The 21,471-nt window shown below is 42.8% G+C and overlaps 1 protein-coding gene across 6 annotated transcripts in view; it reads right to left on the bottom strand.

The window, feature by feature from the left end:
- Window positions 1-21,471, bottom strand: part of CACNA2D3 (calcium voltage-gated channel auxiliary subunit alpha2delta 3) — an 863,963-nt gene that overhangs the window by 438,572 nt on the left and 403,920 nt on the right. For all 6 annotated transcript variants that reach the window (XM_086697915.1, XM_086697917.1, XM_086697916.1 and 3 more), the window contains one exon: window positions 18,171-18,245. In XM_086697915.1, coding sequence (XP_086554041.1) covers window positions 18,171-18,245 — 75 coding nt within the window. The remainder of the gene's footprint in view (window positions 1-18,170; window positions 18,246-21,471) is intronic.

The raw sequence follows: 21,471 nt of genomic DNA on the forward strand, positions 1-21,471 counted from the left end.
CGAGGCGGCTCCCTCTGTGCCTCGCAGCACACTACATTATCTTGGTTACCCCGCAGTCTGCACTTCCACAAACCTGTCCTTGAGGAAAAGCCAGGCACGTGGCTTCTGAGCCCCTCCCCCCCACCCCCGGCCCCGTGGAATGATCATGAAAAATCAGTTCCAACCAGGGCACGCCGATCTGCGCTGGATGCTCTCGTTGAAGACCCAGCTAGCTGTTAACTGAGCTCAGTCCAGCTCAACTCGCCAAGAGCTTGCGGCAAATACACAAGAAAGCTGCTGGATTGAAGGTGAATATTTTAAGTATTATCAATAGAAGGACATCTCTCTGTAAAGACAAGGAAGAGGCAGAGACACAAGTGGAAACAGTTTCTACTTTGTGCAGTGGGTGTGTTTCATGGAGAAGAGACGGCTCCTGAAGAGGAGACGGCAACGGGACCCGAGGACAGAAGCTCAGTGGGCATAGGGAGGAGGGAGAAGGCTGCAGGAGGTTCCTTCCGTTATTGTTGGGCCTTCTACCCAAATGGGCCATTTTATCTCATCACCCCTGCTCTCCTGGGAGGCGACAGGCCGCATCCCACAAAAGCTCAAGGATGCAGAGCTGGCCAGGTTCAGGTGAGACGGCAGCTTCTGCCTGGGAACTGCACTCAGCTCCCCCTGGTCCTGGACTTCAAAGTTGGGGGACTGCGCAGGGCCCCTGCCAGCTGGCCCACACCTCCAGAGCCCTTGACGGGCAGAGCGGAGGGTCCCGGCCTGGCGTCTGGACGGTTCCTCCCCAGGCTCAGAGGTCATGCTCGAGGCTGAGCCAGGGAGCCTGGCAGCCAGCCCCTCCCCAGGCTCTGCCTGTGTGGCCAGGGGGCCAGTTAATGCTCAGATTGCATCCAGACCCAGACCTGAGAAACAAGCGCAAGGTGAAGTCACGCGGCATCAAAACCCTGGGTGACCTCTCATAGCTCATTTTAACCAGCTTGGGCAAAAGCAACAGGCTTGATCCCCCCAGAAATGACTGAAGATAGAGGGCAGACTACAAGGTTCCTTTCCCACACTGGCAGGGTAACCTTCACAGGAAAGCCCATCATGTTGCCTGCCATGTTGGGTTTTTTAAATTATTAATTACTTTACTTGCTTGTAGGCTCCTGCACACTTAATTAATGCAATTAATAGCGATATTAGTTGAATCTGCAATACAACAAAATTGGGAGCACATGAGCTAATAGGTTACATCTGAGGTCACCTCCAATTAACAAGGACTGGCCAGAGCAAGATCTAAGAGAAACTCTGAAGTATCAGGGTGCACTCACAGGAAATGGCTAACATTCGCCCATTTTTTGATCTATAAAAAGAGCAGTATAAGACGGTCCCTCCTAATAGCTTTTTATTCTGAACAAGTCCCTGGATGAGACTGCATGGTGTGATTTCCTCTCCCACGGAGTCAGTGATGACCAAATGAAAGGAGAGATAAGACGAGGGCTTAGAAAGTAAGGAGTCAACACGCAAGCTTGAGGGAGGCATGACTTGTGTCCCCATTATCTTGATCAGACTTGTGATGTTCTAGCCAGTTACAAAGAGAGGAGCCAAGCTGCCTACCCCTGCGAGCCACTCAACAGGACAGGATTTTAAAATGCACGGTGGGACCTCTTGCCAGCTGCACTTGCTTGTGTATCTTTCTATCCACGGCACCTGCCATAAGAATCACATGGATTTCAGCAGAAAGTGAGGGTTTTTCAGACATGTGATGCTGGCCAAAACTCCAGCCTCTCGACTACAGTCACAAACAGTGTTATTCAAACACATCTCTGGCATGGCCTGTAAAGTGGGCTACATGCTGTGGGTCGCTTAGTCACATTTGACCCAAAGACCGTTCTCAAAGACTCAAAAACATGTGTGCATCCAAGCATTGGCCTATTTCTGTGGCACGTTCTAAGGCAAAATTCCCATCGTCATTAACTAAACATTTGTGAAATCATGGATGACACCTTCTAGCTTAGTCGCTGTTGCCACTAAAAAAGGCAAAGGGGAGCCTGGGTGGCTCACTCGGTTAAGCGTCTGACTTTGGCTCAGGTCATGACCTTGCGGTCCATGAATTTGAGCCCCACGCTGGGCTCTGTGCTGACAGCTCGTAGCCTAGAGTTTGCTTCAGATTCTGTGTCTCCTCTCTCCCTGCCCTTCCTCTGCTGATGCTCTGTCTCTCTTTCAAAAAAATAAACATTAAAAAAAAAGTTTAAAAAAATGTCAAAGGGTGGGTGGCTGGGAGGTCATTTATGCACTTGAGAACCTGATGCAGAAGGCTCGTTCCTCTGGGAGAATGCTCTGGAAAGTGGCTCAACCTGGAGAGTGCAGTTTATCTTTCATACACTGTCTTTCTGTATGTCAACCTTTTGGGGTGAGAGGTACAGGAAGGAAGGGTACCACTGATTCTGTGGATGGAAAGGGCAGCCTTCAGAGGTAAGGTGGCCCACTGCCCCACAGCCAGTCTGTGGCCAAGACGTGCAGCTACGTTCACCTTGTTCTCAACCACCAGGCATTTCCACCTCTAAAGTCACCTCCTCTCTCTAAAATACAGACAACTGGGGGCGCCTGGGTGGCTCAGTCGGTTAAGCGGCCGACTTCGGCTCAGGTCGTGATCTCGCGGTCCGTGAGTAAGCCCCGCGTCGGGCTCTGTGCTGACAGCTCGGAGCCTGGAGCCTGTTTCAGATTCTGTGTCTCCCTCTCTCTCTGACCCTCCCTGGTTCATGCTCTGTCTCTCTCTGTCTCAAAAATAAATAAACGTAAAAAAAAAATTTTTTTTAATAAAATAAAATAAAATACAGACAACTGAGGATAGTTTAAATTCACCCCAGTGGCTCAAACTGCCAGGCTGAACATTAATGCTGATGGATATACATATATTACTGTAACTTTCCCCCAAATACCAGACACGCCAATTGGCTGCCTGCGTCTTCCTGCCTGTTGTACCTAAACAGCTTTTGTTACCCCCCTCCAACCCCCGCTCGCAAACATCAGACTGTCATCTCCCATTTTTCAACCGTCGCTTTGCCCACTTCTAACTTCTCCTTTTACTAAAGACTTGAGGCTCCATTTTTAGCTAGAGCAGGATGAGGAAACTAATATCCCTTCATCCCTTCACTCACCTACAGAGCAGCTCTCTTGGGCCCACGATCCTTCTAAGAGATGCAGCAGTAATAAAATGCAGAGCGTGAGAGTTTGCAGAGTAGACTTCAGGTTGCGGTAAAGGCGGGTAAGAGGCAGGCAAGTGGACAAATAAGTAAAAAAGAAAGAAATCTCTGTCACAGGAGCTTCAAGAATGGTAGCAGAGTGGCAAGGAGGAGGGGGTCAGGGAAGGTGACCTCTGGTCTAAGATGTAACAAAATGAAGGAGCGTGTCTCTTTCTTCCAGGAGAAAGCTGGAGGCAAAGAAAGGGGCAGGAAGGAGGCCCTGTGCACCCAGAGCACGGGGAGAGTGCAGACAGGCCAGCAGGGTGGTATCCCCCGAGGCTGCACTCACCTAGAAAGGAGGCTAGATTTCATTCTAGTGGTGTAGGAGACCTTGACAGGGTTTTGGCCCAAAGACCGGATCTGGTTTGCTCCTTTCTTCCTTCAGTGCGCTTTAGGGGCAGCCTGTTCCAACACTGGATGGGCTGGAAATAGGTAGAGCATGACATCATCCAGGAGGCCCCAACCGGTGGGGAGGGCAGAGAGAAGCCAGGTCAGCACACAGCCTCATGAGGAAACTACAGGGGTGCAGAGCCCTATCGTGGGTGGGAAGGAAGGTATCCTAAAGAGAATGGTATTTTATCTGAGATCAAAGGATGAAAAACAGTTCACCAGGCACAGGGGGTGCAGGGGAGGAGAGAGATAGTATGTCCCAGGGAGGGGAAACAGAATGTTATATAAAGGCCTGGTTTTAAGAAGGTGCACGATGACCTTGAGAATAAAGGGACTTCAACATGGCTGGGTCAGGAAAGAAAGAGGGAAGAAGGGAGGAGAAGAGAGAGAGAGAGAGCTAATGGAGAACAGGGGGTGGGAAAATGCCATAAAAGCAAGAGATAAAAACACAGGGATTAAACAGGAGGCTTATAATGGAAGACTGGATAAGGAGGGGCCTAATAATGCAATCATGCAAGTTGGGATGCTTCTTACCACTTAGACGTTGACAGGAGGGCCACACAGATACTTACTATCTGGCCCTTAATACGAGGGGATGTATCCCCTGTGGTTATGAGCAGGGAGTTTGCCCTTATCCCAAAACAACAGGGGGGACATGAAGGGAGGTAAGCAGAGAAGGCACAGAGCAGTTTTGCTGCATCACCAGGCCCCTCTGCCTCCGGCGCAGAAGCAGGTGTGCTGTAGGGAGGACCTCAGGCAAGGAACTCCGTATGGAGGCCACTTCTGGGATGCAGAGGAAGACAGTGATCATGAGGGGCAGGACCAGGAGACAGGCATCTGGAGCAGAGGTGTGGGAGAGAGCAGAGACTTGAGGAAGAAGTGTCAGTATGGGGTTTGGAGACTGAGGAAGGGACCCAGTAGGGACCTTGTACGTATACATTTTGGGCATCTGGATAAAAGTGGGAACCATGCCTGGGATGGGGAATGCTGAAAAAGAACAGTGTCTCCAGATAGTTCTGCTGGCCCTGCCCTGCCCACCCAACTGCTTTCCCTTCAATGTCGGCTAACACTCAAATTGGTTAAAACTGTGTGTCAAGTGAGAGTCAATGGTCTCTGAGGGCTGAAGGGGTCCCATATAGGGTAAGTAGCTTTGGTCCCCCACTGTAGTCTAAGTAGTGAACAGATGTGTGTTCTTTGAGTAAATGAGGTGCGCACGTTTATGATAAGATATCTGAGTGTATCTGGGAAACTACCCCCTGGGGTCTCAGGGTTTGATAGTTTTTATTTATGCCACCCCAAAGCCCCACACAACTTGAGACATCAACACAGGGCACCAGAGAAGAAGCCTCGGGAAGAGGGCCATCTGTGTGTTTAATGGGATGCCGAAATGAAACACAGACAAGGCCACTGGGGCCCAAACAGCTGTCACCGGGCAAATCAAGGCATGGTCAGTGAAAGTATGGGGAGTAGAGGATGGAGTTTATAAAAGGTGGTCTCCATAGTGTTTTCTGGCTGGGGACTGGGGAAAATGGCGGGAGCACAACCACCAGGCCACCCCCAAGCAACCACAGGACACCATTTTACTTCAACAGTCAACTCCTTAGCTGAGTGGTAGAACCAAGAGATGGGAGCAGCACACACACACGCACACGCACATGCACACGCACAGGCACAGGCACAGGCACACACACAGCTTGCAGCAGACCTGCCATGTGCAGCCACAGAGAAGGTCAAGATAAAGAACTCAATGAACTCCCACATGGGGAGAGAAAAATGATGAACAAACTTCTGGATTATCATTTGCTTTACACTTCATGCAGACATGTGGTTCAACCCTTTCTAGTAGGGCGGACACCACAGCTGCATAAGGATAGCTTATCACACAGACACCCCCAACACATCGTATTCAATGGCATTCTTTTAAAACCTAAATCTGAATTGGGCTTTCTCCACACAGCAAGACTGTAGTAGAATGAAGTACCGTTGAACCATGTGAGAAAGATAACCCTACCTGCTCAGGTAGTGAGGGTAGTGGAAGGATCTGGAACATAAGATTGGTACTGGTGATGGGATTCTGTATGTACTGATTGCATGTACCTGTGAGAGACATTCACACACTCTCTGCATCCCCCTCTACCATTCCTCTGCCAGCTCCGCTGACCATATGCATCTCAGCCCAGGGCTCCAGATGTATATGTTGGGAATAACAAAGGTAATAACCACGAGAATCAAAAGAGAAGTATTTCTGAATTGTTAAATACTGTACTATTGGTGGTATTATTTTCTTATATCCACCACTACTCACAACATATATCCATGTTTTCTTGCCCTTAAGTCAAATAGTTCTCAGCTCACACGGAACCAAGCAATAGAAATCAGTGAGCTGTCCAGTCTATTCAAAGTAAAAATTCAGTCAAAGGTTCAGGTTGACTCAACCCCTCGTTTACCACAACAGTTAAATGAGAAGAGCAAATGAATATGACACAGTCTATTCAAGCTCTCAACCACCAATTTCCATGTGGCCCTTTCTGAAAGATTTTTAACCTGATGTAATGTATGTTCTTTATTCAATAACAGACCTCTTCCAGTGTTGTCTACAATCTAGACCAGCGATCAGCAAACTACAGCCCATGGACCATATGAACCTGTGCCAATTTTTGTAAATAAAGTTTTATTGGAACACAGCCTTGTCCATCTGTTTATGTATTGCCTATAGCTACTTTCATGCCACAATGTCAATGTTGAGTCATTATAGCAGAGCCCACATGGCCCACAAAGCCTAAAGTATTTATTATCTGGCCCTTAACAAAAACATTTGCTGACCCCTGATCTAGACTCTTATGCAACTCATAATCAGCACGCTATACTGCAGTGGAGATTAGCAAAAAAAAAAAAAAAAAAAAAAAAAAAAAATTGTGCTAAATTAATGATTTTAACTCAAACTATGTAGCAGTAGTTTGGCTATTTTCAAACAAGTGAAATTTATCGAATAAATATAAATATATAACAAAGTATAAAGGTGGAAATAAATAACTGAGCATTATTTCTAGGATGCATCTCCTATAGAAACAGGCCTTAGACCACCATTTTCATATGTTTAACTCTACAGAGCTACTACACAAGGAATTTGGACAACTAGTAGCAATATTCTAATTCATGTAAACTCATAGGGAGATACGGATTTAAAATATGGCTATTATCTCTTGACCTTGATAAGCAGAAATCAGCCCATTTTCAAACGGAAAGATCTATCAAGAAATTAGCAAAAAGGACATTCTCACAACCATAGGAAGATAATTGGACTCGTATTTATAGACCTACAGAAATACTTTTTTTGGTAAAACATTTGCATTAATTTCAAGGATAGGGAATTAATTATTAAAAAATATTTTATTTCTGATTGCAAAAGGGGCTCAGTGTGGACATTTGCTATTGAGTGGGTATGAAGTCTTAGTTATGCCAGATGAGTATGTTCTATAAATCTGCTCAGAACTTCATACCTACAGTTAATCTAATCACACACCCCATTACTCTTTCATGCTAATATGCATAAACATACCTTATTCTTGTTTAAAGCTGCATTGTGTTAAGTTATATTGGGTCTAGAAGAATTTCTTTACATTTCAGTTGTTCCCAATCTTTCTCTGTGTAAGTTATTTTTAACATACTCATGACACAATTCACACTACCTTTTATTAGTTCTGCGTTGAATGAAAGTGGGTTGGTATTTGTTCCCTCTGCAAACTTGCTCTCTCTTGGTGTGGGGGCAGCCACCACTCAGTGACATGCAGAGGGCTACTTTCTGCTTACAGCTCATGACATACCTCTCACTCCCATATCACTGGCAAGTGCACTGGAGGCCCATAAAGCCATGGGGGCAAGTTTTAAAATCTCGGGTGCCTCTTTTGACAGACCACAGGCTAGAATACAATGGTACTGGGCAAAATTCAGTGATTCTGATGTGTACTTTCGTCAATGCACAGAAGTTCAATGTCTGTTGATCCCACAGGAAAAGGCCAAAACTGCCAAAGATGAGAGTTACATGGGACTCTACGATGGGTTGATTTTGCAACAAATATTCACAAGAGAATCTTAAACAGAGCCATGAAATTCAGTGGATTTCAGAACATCTTCATTGTAAAACCAGAGAAAGACCATACCACTCTCCTTCCTCCCTCCCCCTGCAGAGAGACCACAGGAGGTTCATTTTTGGGTCTGATGAATGGTTCAGAAGGTCTGAAGTAGATTAGGATGAGAGTTTACTCATTTGAATTCTATATTTGAGCTCCAGGCTCATCCAATTTGTCATGGTTCCTTTCTCCTTAAAGAAAAAAAAAAGTCAGTAATCGGTACATAAAGCAGCAAAGCAAAATTCTCTCCACACAGCAAACAATACCTTTAAAAGACAAAACCAAAAACTTAGAACCTGGAGATCACTTGTTCAGGGAAGATGTGCCATAGGTTACTTCAAGCAAAATCACAGGAAGTCTGTGAATTTAGTTTGACCAAGGCCGGCATTTTTACCCTAACCTCTCTTCTATTTCGAGACTCACTAAGATGCTCTCCTCTTTCAAAAATTTAGATGAATTTCATCAAATACTGTTTTACTTAAAATCATCTAGCTCTGGCTTCTCAGGATGTCACCAGCATATTATATGGTAAGACCAGAGCTTGATATCACTGAACTAAAGGTACATGACATAATAATCCCAGATGTCACCGTCGAGAAGCCCTTTCATTAGCTGGAAGTCACACTACAGTGGCCACCAGGGAAACAGCCATGAGATGAAAAGGTACGGGTAGGAAAGGATCTCAATTATTTGCTGTCATGAGAACTCATCAGGAGGCACATGGACATTTTGAGTGAAAGATGAAGCATCGCAAAGGACCTGGCACGCTGCAGTCAGAATTACTGAGCTCAGAGGATGGAAGGCTAGCATCACTGTGCGCACTGCAAATTCCACACAGGTTTAGACAGAAGGTCACAATCCCCCACCCCCATTTCACACACAACATGAGAGAATGTCTTCCAAGCTGCCATTCAGGGGATTTCGTCTAAACAAATGAGCACTGTCGACCTGGAATCCGGTAATTTCAACCGCAATCTAATTCAGATTGTTCTAGTTATCTTAAAAGGGAATGAGCTTCACGCTTTTGTTTTTAATGTTTCATGGATCTTCTATTGAAACAAAAAGAAAATCTGATTTTCAGTGAGAATCCTCTCCCAGTGGCTCATCTATTCATTCATTCATTCATTCATTCATTCATTCATTCATTCATATATGCATGTATGCTTCTACGGAGCATGTACCTCATAGGTACTGGCCTGGTCACCCACAGTCTTTTCGTTCTGGAACACTAAGCAGGTCTGTCCAACAAAGGCCTGCCTTCTAGCCACAGTTACACAGGCCTGGACCATGCTGCTGACTGGGCTGCCCCACACACTGCAGATGGCATTATGCATCCAGGATGGGCATCTGGCCTAACAGAATCCATCAGAGTCCACAGAAGACACAGGGGAGGAAGCCGGGGAGAGGGGGGTGACTCCTGACATCACGTTTAAGGTGCAATGGGTATATACTCTTTCCACCCCAGGATTCTGCGGTTAGGTGAACTGACATAAATTCTCATTTTGCTTTACATGAATTTGTCAGTCTTTGTCACATGACACTGAGTCCTGAACGCACAACGGCCTAACATCGATTTGATGGTAAAAATGGAAATTGGTTCAAATTCACCAAAGGAACACACCTTTATTTTGAAATATCCCAATATTTCAATGGAATAAACGATTTGTCTTCTGAGATTTTCTCCAAATAAAAAAGCCTGTAAGGTAAAAACATTATAACCTCTTGCTATGAGAAACTGAATTACGACTAGTACTTTTTTTTTTAATTTTTTTTTTCAACGTTTATTTATTTTTGGGACAGAGAGAGACAGAGCATGAACGGGGGAGGGGCAGAGAGAGAGGGAGACACAGAATCGGAAACAGGCTCCAGGCTCTGAGCCATCAGCCCAGAGCCTGACGCGGGGCTCGAACTCACGGACTGCGAGATCGTGACCTGGCTGAAGTCGGACGCTTAACCGACTGCGCCACCCAGGCGCCCCAACGACTAGTACTTTTTAAAAGATAAATAAAGCAACCTAACACATTGGATTCACACTGATTTGATAAAGCCCCTTTTAATATCTCCTCATATACTGTAGATTTTTAATTAAACTTTCATTTTAATGTAACTATAGATCCAAATGTTGTCAGAAATAACACAGAGAGACACCATACACCCTTCACCCAGTGTTCTCCAATTACATGCTGCAAAACTACAGAACAATATCACGACCAGGATATCGACACTGATGCAGTCTGGCTATAGAACTCTTATGCAACAACAAAGATCTCTCCAGCTGCCCTTTTATAATCCCTCACCTCGCCCCTGCTTCCACCCCTAACCCCAGGCCACCACTAATCTACTCTCCATTTCTATACTTTTGTTATTTCAAGAATGGCATATGAATGGAATCATGCAAGATATATTATTTGGGGATTGGCTTTTTTTTTTTTATAACTCAAGATAATTCCCAAAGATTCAAAGACTCATCCAAGCTACTGCGTGCATTACTGGTTCTTTTTTTTTTTTTCTTTTTTAATTGCTAAATACTGTTCTGTGGCATGGATATATTAGTTTGTTTAACCATTCACCTCCTGAAGGATATCTGGGTTGTTTCAAGTTTGAAGCTATTATGAATAAAGGCTGCTATGAATATCTGCACACAGATTTTTGCGTGAATGTAAGTTTTCATTTGTCTGAAATAAATGCCCAAGGGTGTGATTGCTGGGACACAAAATAACTGCATGTACAGTTTTTATGAGAATCTGCCAAATGTTTTCCAGAATGGCTATACCATTTTACTTTTTAAATGTTTATTTATTTATTTTGAGAGAGAGACAGAGACAGAGAGAGAGGGAGACAGAGAATCCCAAGCAGGCTCCCTGCTATCAGTGCAGAGCCTGACACAGGGCTTGAACTCAGAAACCATCAGATAATAACCTGAGCCGTAATCAAGAGTTGGATGTTCACCCAACTGAGCCACCCAGGTGCCCTGAGAATGGCTATACTATTTTACATTTCTAACAGCCCTGTTTCTCCACATCCTGACTAGCATTTTGGGGCTTTATTTTTTTTAATTAAAAAAAAATTTTTTATTCTAGCCATTCTGATAAGAGTGTAGTGATATCTCGTTGGGGTTTTAATCTGCATTTCCCCAGCTAATCATGTTGAATATCTTTGCATGTACTTACTTGCCATCTATCTACCCTCTTCAGTAAAATGCCTCTTCATGTCTTTTGACCATTTTCTAATCAGATTGTTTGTTCTTACTGTTGACTTTGGGTTATGTATTCTCTATATACTCATTCTTTATCAGATATGTGGCTTGCAAATATAACTGGAGAGGATATTTGCAGGCCACATTCACCCTTTCATCAGGGTCTTTCACACAGCAAAAGGTTTTTTTCTAATTTTAATGAGAGAGATCTATTGTATCAAATTTTCCTTTTATGGATTGTGCTTTTGCTATCAATAGATTCTGAAGATGTTCTCCTATGTTTTTTTAAAGTGTCAAAGTTGTCCACTTTACAGTGAAGTCTTTGATCCATTAAAGTTAAATTTTGTTTAAGTGGGGAGGTTTGGATCAAGGTGAAGTGTTTTTAACTGTTTTTTTTTTTATTTGTACATTTTTTGTTTATGGATGTTCAACTGCTCCAGCACCACTTATTAAGGGTAGTCTTTCTCCATTGGATTGTTTTTGCACCATTGTCAAAAATCAGTTGGGCATATTTGTGTGGGTGTATTTCTGTGTTCTTTCTTCTATTCCACTGATTTATATGCTTACTCCTTCATCAACACAACACTGTCATGATTACTGTAACTATATAATAGGCTTCAGTGTAGAGTAAATTGATTCTTCCTACTTTTATTCTTTCCATGATGGTTTTACTATTCTAGGTCCTGTGCATATGTAAAATTTAAAATACGCTTGTCTATGTCTACAAAAACCTTGCTGGAATTGATAGCAATTGCATTCAACTTACAGATCAATTAGAAAAGAACTAACATCTTTACTATATTGAGTCTTTCTATCTATGAACATGGTAAGTCTTTCCATTATTTAATTAGGCCATTGATTTCTTTCAGGATCATTTTGTAATTTTTATCACACAGAACCTGCACATGTTTTTTTTTTAACTTTATTTCTTTGGAACAATTGTAAATGGTATTGGTTTTTAAATTTCAGTTCCCATATGTTTATTGTTAGTATATAGAAATAGGTTTGGTTTTGGGGTGTTGATCTTGTATATGTAACTTTGTCTAACTCATTTATTAGTTCAGGTTTTGCCTTTTTGGAAAAGTCTAGGGAATTTTCTACATATATAATCATGTCATCTGAAAATAGGGAGAGTTTAATTTTTTCTTTTCAGAACTGTATGCTGTTTAGTTGTTTTCCTAGTTTTATTGTACTGGCTAGAACCTACAACCCTATGTTGAGTAAGAGTGGTAAGTGTGGACATGCTTACATGTTCCCAATTGTAAAAGAAAAGGCTTTCAAACCTTTACTGTTAAGTTTGATATGAGCTGTAGGTTTTTGTAGATGGTCGATACCAATTTGAGGAAGTTACCTCTGTTCCTATTTTGATGAGAGGTTTTTGTTTTGTTTTGTTTTTTAATCATGAATGTGTGTTGGATTTTATCAAATGCTTTCTCTGAGTTAATTGCTATGATCATATGATTTTCCATCTCTGGCCTGTTTATATGGTGAATTACATTGATTGACACTGATGTCAAGCCAGCCTTGCATATCTGGAATAAATCCTACTTGGTGGTGGTATATTATTCTATAGATATAGATATATACATAGTTAGATTTGATGTGCTAAAATGTTGCTGAGGACTCTTGCTGTAAGTTCATGAGGGTTATGGTTGGTAGGTTTCTTTTTCTCATCATGGAGTCTCCCCTGGAAGGTAACTATAGGTTTCTTTTTCTGCACCATTTTTGTCTGGATTATCAGGGAACCACGAGACTCATAAAATCAGTTGGAGGGATTTCCCTCCTCTTCTATTTTCTGGAAGAGATTCTGTAAAATTCATAGTAATTCTTTAAAGTATTTAGCATTGTCCAGTGAAACCATCTGGGACTTGAGATTTCTCTTTGGAAGTTTTAAATTATGAATTAAATTTCTTTAATTGTTTATAGGATTATTCAGGTTATCTATTACATCTTGGTTGGATCTTAGTAGCTTGCAGTTTTAAGGATTTGGTTCATTTCTCCTAAGTTGTCAAATTCATGAGTGTAAAGTTGTTTGTAATATTCCCTTATTAATAATTTTTAATCACTGCAGTTCTGTAGTGATATTCCCCATTTCATGCCTAATGTTGGTGATTTGTGATGTCTCTCCTTTTATTTATGTCAGTCTTTCTAGAGATTTATTAGTTTAAAAAAATTTTTTTTGAAGAACCGGATTTTGGTGTCATTGATTTTTCTCTGTGGTTTTCCCATTTCAATTTAACTGATTTTTGCTCTTTATTATTTCCTTCCTTCTGTTTGCTCTGGGTTTAGTTTGGTCTCCTTTTTCTAATTTCTTGTGGTGTGAAGTTAGATTATTAATTTGAGGCTTTCCTCTTTTTAATATAAGGATATAGTGCTGTAACTTTCCATCTCATCACTTGATTGCTTTATGCCACATCTTTTGATATATTGTCTTTTCATTTTCATTTGGTTTTATATTTTTAAAATTTCCTTCAAGACTTCCATTCGGCCCATGGATTACTTAGTGGTATACTTAATTTCTAAGTGTTTGGAGATTTTTCTGTCGTCTTTCTGTTATTGATTTCTAGTTTGATTCCATTATCAACAGAAAGCATGTTCTATATGATTTCAACTCTGCTAAAGTTATTAAGGTTTGTATTTCGACCCTGAGTATGTTTTATCTTGGTGAATGTTCCATGAGTGCCTGAAAAGAATGTGTATTCTGCTGCTGTTGGGTAGAGTGTTCTATAGATGTTATTTAGATCTTATCGGTCGGTCAGTTCTTCTATATCCTTGCCGACTTTCTTTTCAGTAGTCTATTAGTTACTGACTGTGAAGTGTACAAGTCCCCAGCTATAATTGTAGGTTTATCTATTTCTACTCTCAGTTCTATTAGTTTTTGCTTCATGTATTTTGAAACTCCGTATGTGAAACTCTGGTCCAAACACATCTAGCATTGTCATGTCTTCCTGGTGGATTGATTCTTTTATTATTATGTATTGTCCTTCTTTGTCTCTAGTAATAGTAATTTTCTTTGCTTTGAAGGTGGCTTTATCTGATATTGACAGAACCACTCCTGCTTTTTTTTCATTAATATTTGCATGGTATATCTTTTCCATCCTTTTACTTTCAACATATCTATGTCATTGCATTTCAAGTGAAACTCTAGTAGTTGGCATATGATTAGACTTATTTTTAAATCCACTTGCCAACCTCTGTCTTTTAATCCATGTGCTCAGACCATTTACATTTAAGATCATTAGTGATACGGCAGGGCTTAAGTCTGTCAATTTATCCTTTTTCCTGTTGTGTCTTATTTTTTACATTCCTATGAGTTACTTTTTAAGTACATTCCCCCCTCTATCCGCAAGTAGAACATTCGTGTGAAACTTGTCATAAGCTAAAATGGTGTAAAGAAAAGAAGCAATTACCAATAATTTATATGGAAACTTTTTTGAGTGTTCCCAGACCCAAAAATAATCTCCTAGGCTTTTCGGACACCTTAGGACACATCTTGCTAAGGGACACACAAAATAAACGGAGATAAAGCACAGATGCTCACAGACAAGGTTCAAAGCTCTGGAGGCTTCATGCAAAGTTGCGAAGTGTGATTCCTGGGGAAAGAGCTTGGCAGGACTGCTCTCACTGCTCAGGGTGCACCCTGCCTCTATAATAACTCACAGCAAAACAAATGCTGGATGCTATGTTTGCTTTTTGTCTTTCTTTATAAAAGTGAAAATCCTCTTCAGATATCTTTCAGTTAGCAAAAACAGGTGTTAATGTAGGTCTTTTATAAAAGCAAAACAGTGTAAAGTGAACTTTCAAAAGTGGAGGATACCTGTATACCTCTTTTCATTGTTTTCTTAATTGCTCTGGGTGTTGTAATATGAATATGTAATGTATCACTGTCGACTGATATCAGCACTTACCACTTTCAGAAAGATGTAGAAATCTTATTTCTAATTAGGTCCTTTTACCCTCCATACTTTAAAAATATAATCGGCTTAAGTGTTTCCTCAGCAACAGTGGCCTCTACATCAGATGATGCTATAATTTCTGCTTCAATTATCAAGTATGACCTAATAATCTCTTGATAATTAGGATACTCTATTACACTTATTCCTATTTTTACCCATTCCAATATCTGTCCTTTTTGAAGATTCAAGCCTCTTTCTGTTATTTCCCTTCTATTTAGGTAACTTCTCTAGCCATTTTTTTTTCTGGGTAGGTTTGCTGGTAAAAAATGTTCATAGTTTTCTTTCATCTGCATATGTCTTTATTCTCTTCATTCATTAAACACATTTTCACTGAATACAGAGTCCTGGACTGATGGTTGTTTTCCCTGAATACTTAAAAGATGCTATGCCACTTCCTTCTGGCCTCCATGATTTCATATGAGAAGTCTGCTGTCATACAAATAGGTAATCTAAGCAATGTGGCCCTTCTCTCTGTGGCCATCAAGTTATTTCTTTTCCCCTTTTCTAATTATATTTATGATGTGCCCTTCCATGGAGTGACTTGGGTTTATCCTATTTGGAGTCTACTCAGCCTCTTGAATATGTCTGTTTATGCCTTTCACTAATTTTAGGAAGTTTGCAGCCAACATATCTAGTCTTACTCTGCCTCTCCTCTGCTAGGACTTTTGTGCTATGAATGTTAGCTCTTCTGTTATCACTCCACATGTCCCTGAGACTCTGTTCATTTTCTTCCAGTTTATTTTCTCTCGGCTGGTCAAATTGGGTAATTTCTATCGATTTGTCCTGAAGTTTACTGATTTTGTCTTCTGTCATCTCCACTCTACTACTGAGCCGGTCCAGTGAGCTTTCTATTTTGGTGACTGTATTTTTCAGTTCTATAATTTCCATTTGGTTCTGTTTAATAACTTCTATTTCTTTGCTGAGTTTTTTTTTTCGCTTGTTTCAAGAGAATTCCTAATTGCTTGTTGAAGCAATTTTATAATTTCAACATCTGATTCATGTCAACATTGGCTTCTGTTGATGGTCTTTTCTCATTCATGTTGTGATTTGCCTGGTTTGGGGAATGACTAGGGGTTTTCGACTGCTTTCTGGGCACGTTAGGTCTTATGTTACAAGACTCTGGATCCTATATAATCTTTTTCCTAGCAGCCAGTCTCTGTGTTGAGGTATAGCACAAGGGCCCAGTGGATGCGGGTGAGGTGGAAGGTCGATTCCTCGTTGAGCCCTGAAGGGGTGGAGGGCTGCCCACTACGGTCATCCCACTGGTGTTTGTGTGCAGTAGTAAAGGTATTGTCAAGAAGGTTTTCTGTTTGAGGCTACCCCCTTCCTGGCTGTTAGGCTAGAAGGAACAGGCTTTTCTTGAATTCTTTTTTTTTAATTATTATTTTTGGTCTCTGCCTATTGTAGGTATGAGAGGGAGGGTCCTGGTGTGCTCCATTCAGACAGATGGTGGGAATCAACAAGAAAACCCAGGGAACTCAGCTTATGCATTTAAGTCCAGGAAGCTCATCTTCCTTTTTCACCTTCCAGAGTCTTCCTATTCTTGTTTACTGGGTTACCTCCAGGGTTTTTTAGTTGTAAGGGGAAGAATCTGATTGGAATATGGCTGTTCCTCATTGTCAGAATTAGATGTCTAGATACATTTTTATATTCAAAACTGATCCAGTCTTCAATATTCACACATTTCCAAAGACAGTTTTAAATAAATGCTTAGCCTGCTTTATCTAACAATCTTTTTTGCCTTTCATAAGACTCCATACATCCAAATATCACACTGCTCCTTGTTTATTTGGGAAGCAATCTGAAGGGAGGCCATGACCATTTTAAGCATCTTTTCTAAATTTTTATTTATTTACTTTAGACAGGGTGGGGGGCAGAGTGAGAGAGAAAGAGTCTTAAGCAGGCTCCACACTCAGCACGGAGCCCGATGCAGGCTTGATCCCACAACTCTGGGATTATGACCTGAGCTGAAGTCAGAAGTGGGACACACAACCGACGGAGCCACCCACGCACCCCAAGCATCTTTTCTATTTAATGTTGCAGGCACCATCACTGGACACCTATCTGAGGCTCTGGAGGATATTCCAAAGCTATAATATTGGGAATGGGGCAGAATCCAGACCCAGGCAATGGTCAAACAAGGGGAAGGTCCCTAGGAAAGTTTGGCTATAGGTTTAAATCATTCATTCCCTACAAAGTGACCATGAACAAACATTCCCTAGATACACCTGCTCTTTGAGCTACAATGCACTTCTTCTACCCTCCTAACATAAAGCCTATTACAGTGTTTCTTGCCCCTCAAATTGAAGCTTGGACATTAGCTCTGGTATAATTTTTCCTTCTCACTCTGTGTTCTAGCTGACATGAATTTCTCCTAATCCTCTGTTGTTCACACCTCAGAAATGCCACCTGCACCTAAGATGCCACCAATGCCACTCCCTGCCCACTTGAGCCACGAGGGGTCTCCCCAGAACAGGCACAGTGCCTCACAGAAACCTACCCTGGCAGTGCCCTGAGCCACGTCATGGGAATCTGCTCTCCAGGAGAGGAGCAGCCTGTCATGGCAAATACAACGAAACAACACGAGTAATGGCAGCTGTGTGTCCTAGGAGGTGTGATATTGTTGCTACACAGCTAATTTGACCTAACTTGTCACCCGGCCCTGTAGGGGGTGCTATAGTGGTACCTATAGTGGTCTGTACTCATAAGTTTAAAGATGGATAAGGGGAAAAAGGATTTATTTTATAGAAACCTATTCTGGGCATTTTCCCAGAATGCTCCAATAGGAAGAGAAACTTTTACCCCATTTCCCAAGGTCCTCCTTTAACACATCCTTCATTTGTTCCAACGCTCAGAGCACTGAACACACAGCAGTGAGCAGACATCATCCCTGTCCTCATAAAGCTTACCTTCTAACCTGGGAGACAAGTTACCCCCATAGATACCCCAATGATTATTTAATCAGCTGTAGGGAGAGCAACAACAGATTTAACAAGTGGGTTCAATTTTCTTTGAAATCTCAGCAAAAGCTATTTTCTTTCAATGGTTTCAACATAGGTATCAAGCATGACACAGGACGTACATAAAGCAAGAAAAAGTAAATCAATGCAATTATTTCAGAACTACTGAGCTTCTGAACTCAATGTAATTATTTTACTGCCATGATTAAAGGCAATACATTTGATGAGTTCCTAAAAAGTAGAATAGAATTAGCATCAGCCACTACCATGAGGGAGAGTAGGCCATGCCATGACCCCTGATGCACCTGCCCGGCCACAGACCCTACCTCCTTGTTTGTCCTGTCAGCTTGCACCAATGTCCCGTTCAGGCAAGGTTCCACATAGTGAAGCTCCTCATTATACTGCAAAGAGATGAAATAGCCAAGAGAACACAATTAACCATTTTAGTGGTACCAAATAACTTAAGGATACATGCCAACAAACAAAAAAGCAACATAACTAGGGGTTCGATTCGTTCACATAGGTGACTTTCTCAATCGGTGCCCCTATATAAAATTGTGCTTAAGTGCCCAATATTCTTTCCTTGTTTGAGGAAGGAAGTTCTAGAGCATGTGCTGATATATGGCAGCGTTTAGGGTGTATACAGTTAACTGACAGTCCTTCAGGAGTGGCTCCGTGGCCATGACTGACAGTGCATGATCCAGGTGGGATCTAAAGAGCATCCCAGACTTGGGCAGATATAGTTCCAGCTCCTGTCTTTGGTTTTACGGAGCCAAAGGACCCGTGTGTGGGTCACACGTGAGTGACAACAGAATCGAGGAAAGGAGAGGACCTTGATATTCCCCGGTCACTCTGGGAGGCTCTGCGGGTATGGGTCAGAGCACTGCTCATGAGCAGTGACACCACCTTCCACACAGGCCAATGCCGACCTTCCCATTATTTTTTATCCCAGAATACCCAGAATATGACCATTTGTTTTTGTCCAAACTCACAACTAGGGAGTGGAAATTTGAGTGCTCTTATCTTCACTTCTCTCATCAAGCATGATTCTCTGCACTATGGCGAGGCTGGGTCCTTCTAAAACACAAATTGGATCATGCTGCATCCTGCCAATCCCATTCACACTTTCCACTGCTCTGCAAATCAGCCTTCCCAGGGTACGGTAGGGCTCTGGACACTTGGCCCTGTTGACCTTCCCAACTTCACTCATTCATTATCCCTCTCTAGAGACTTGGCACTGGCAGCCCTAACTCCCTTCCTGTCCTCTGATATATCCCATCTTGTCCTCCCACACAGGGCCCTCTGCCTGGAGCCTTGCTCTGGCATCTCCCAGCTGATTCCTATTCATCCTCTGGATCAGCTCATTCCTGCCTCCTCTGAGAAGCAGCCTGTGGTGTAGGTGAGGCTCCTCTCCTGTAAACTCCCAAATCCTAACAGCCTGGTGCCTGGATCCCTCACCACAGGTGGGGCCACACTGTAAGGGTCCATATCCGGTTCCTCAGTATGTCCCCTAGTGACAACGACAGGGGTGGGCTCACAGTAGGTGCCCAAGTACAACGTGTTCAAATGAGTGTCATCATGTTTCCACTGCAGTTACCAAAAACCCAGCCCAGAGCTCCAGAGGAAGGGAACCAGAACCACCTCTCACAGGCCCAGCTCTCAAGCAAAGTCTGGCTAAGGGGTTTGGACTTTAAGTGTGTGGAGTGAGGACCATGGAGGGCTATGCACAGGGAAGTGGGGGAAATAAAGAGATGAGCTTGAGCCCACCGCTTTTGGACACACTACAGGGACAGACTGAAGAGGGCCAGAACTACAGCTGCTACAACAGTGACAGAGATTATCCTGTTTCAGTGCCGAGGTGCTTGCTAACAAGCAAGTAGGAGCAGTGATAATACTGACATATGCAACTCACTGTTACTGAGCCCTGACTCCACCTGGGCACAGACTGGACTTCATTCACGGGACACCTCAACCTCATGCGGTAAGCCCTTCCAATTACTCCCCCTTCACAGATGGGGAAACCGGGGCAAACCAAGGATGGCCAACTTGCCCAAAGTCCCTGGGGAGTATACAAGGGGTGCAGTCCTAATTCAAACCCAGGTAGTTTGACCTTATAGCTACTGACCTGAGGACCTCAAAGTCCCCAATTTCTCTTCTCTGGCCCCCAAGATTCTATGCTTTCTATCAGTCTGACTTTTGCTTCCTCTTTAACCTTGGTTCTTAGTCACAGAAAAGCACTTGAAAAATTGTCGCTCAATGGTCATAGAGCTTAGATCTCCTCTGAGGAGGCATGGACTAAAAAAAAAAAAAAACAAACAAAAACACATTTACACAATTCTGAAATTAGCCCTTGACAAATGGGACCATGACTTTCAGTCCACAAATGGAACATCATCTGAGGATCCAGGAAGCAATTCACAGTCCAACCTGAAGAAGAGTCTCTCCAACGTTCTCAGTCCATATTGGACTGAGGTGGGCAGTTGTTGAAAAAAAGCAGCTATTTCCCTGTCCTCTGTCTCCCTTGCTGACTGAGTTGGTTGAGAGTGACAAGATACCCATTCCTAAAGCCTGAAGCAAAACCAGACTTAGCCAATCACATCTATCCCATCCTCCTCTGCTAAAAGCATGCTTTCCTAGCTTGTCTTGAAGCTAGAGATGGTCCCTTGATTCATTCCCAGCCAACTAAATGTAAGGGTTCATTTTCTGGAAAGTTTAATGAGTTTTTTTTCTTGCCATTATGGGAAAACTCTCCTCTACCCAATGCCTTCCTTCTCTCCTTCCTTCCCACTTGGGATGCCATTGTGGGGTTGTAGCAGTCATTGTGCAACAACGGGGGTGACAAGATTAAGAATGGAGAGCAAAGGTCAGGAAGATGGAGCCAATGTGGGTCCTTGAGGACACTGTTGAAGCATCATACCAAACCTGCAGCCGCCCTGCTCCACATCTCTTCCGTGAGATTATGAGATGCCTATATGCTAAAGCAGCCTTTATTCAGGTGTCCTATACCTTGCAGTCCCAAACTTCCCAGTTCCATTTTCCACGTAAATTTTAAACTTCATCTACATTCTACCTAATATATACCATCAATATTGATTCCTGGGGTTGTGTACTCTGAGGCGGGAGTCAGGACACTTGGGTCCACATCCTGCCCTGCCATATACTCCCTGTGTGGCCTTGGGAAAGTCACTGAACCTTGGGTCACAGATTCGTATGCATAAGAAGGTGCTAATTCATCTTCTGTTTACCCTCCAGGGGTTCCTGTGAGGATCCAGTGAGGCAACAGACCTGAAACAGCTTGGCTAGTGTAAAGGTCCGTACATGTGGGGGGCTGCAGAGGGGGCTGGAAAGTAAAGAAGACCAAGATGTTCTTGCCCTCATCAGGGAGGAACATGTGCAGTAATCAAAACCATGCTCGCCATCGCTGTGTGAGCCGTGGCCACAGTGGAGGAATCTGCTCTTCTGAACCCCCGCCAGCTTGTTAGTGGCATCATCCAAGCTTGCAGTTGACTAATTTCCCTTGACTGCATCAGGATAAAGCTATGCTGAGCAATCTGGTGTGTATCACCAAAGGGAGCTGGGCTCAGCCGTCCGTGTGAGGGAACGGTGCACACCAGGCAGCTGTGCCGA

The sequence above is a fragment of the Puma concolor genome, chromosome A2 (assembly GCF_028749965.1).
Source record: "Puma concolor isolate L17-30 chromosome A2, mPumCon1.1.hap2, whole genome shotgun sequence".
NCBI classification, from domain to species: domain Eukaryota; kingdom Metazoa; phylum Chordata; class Mammalia; order Carnivora; family Felidae; genus Puma; species Puma concolor.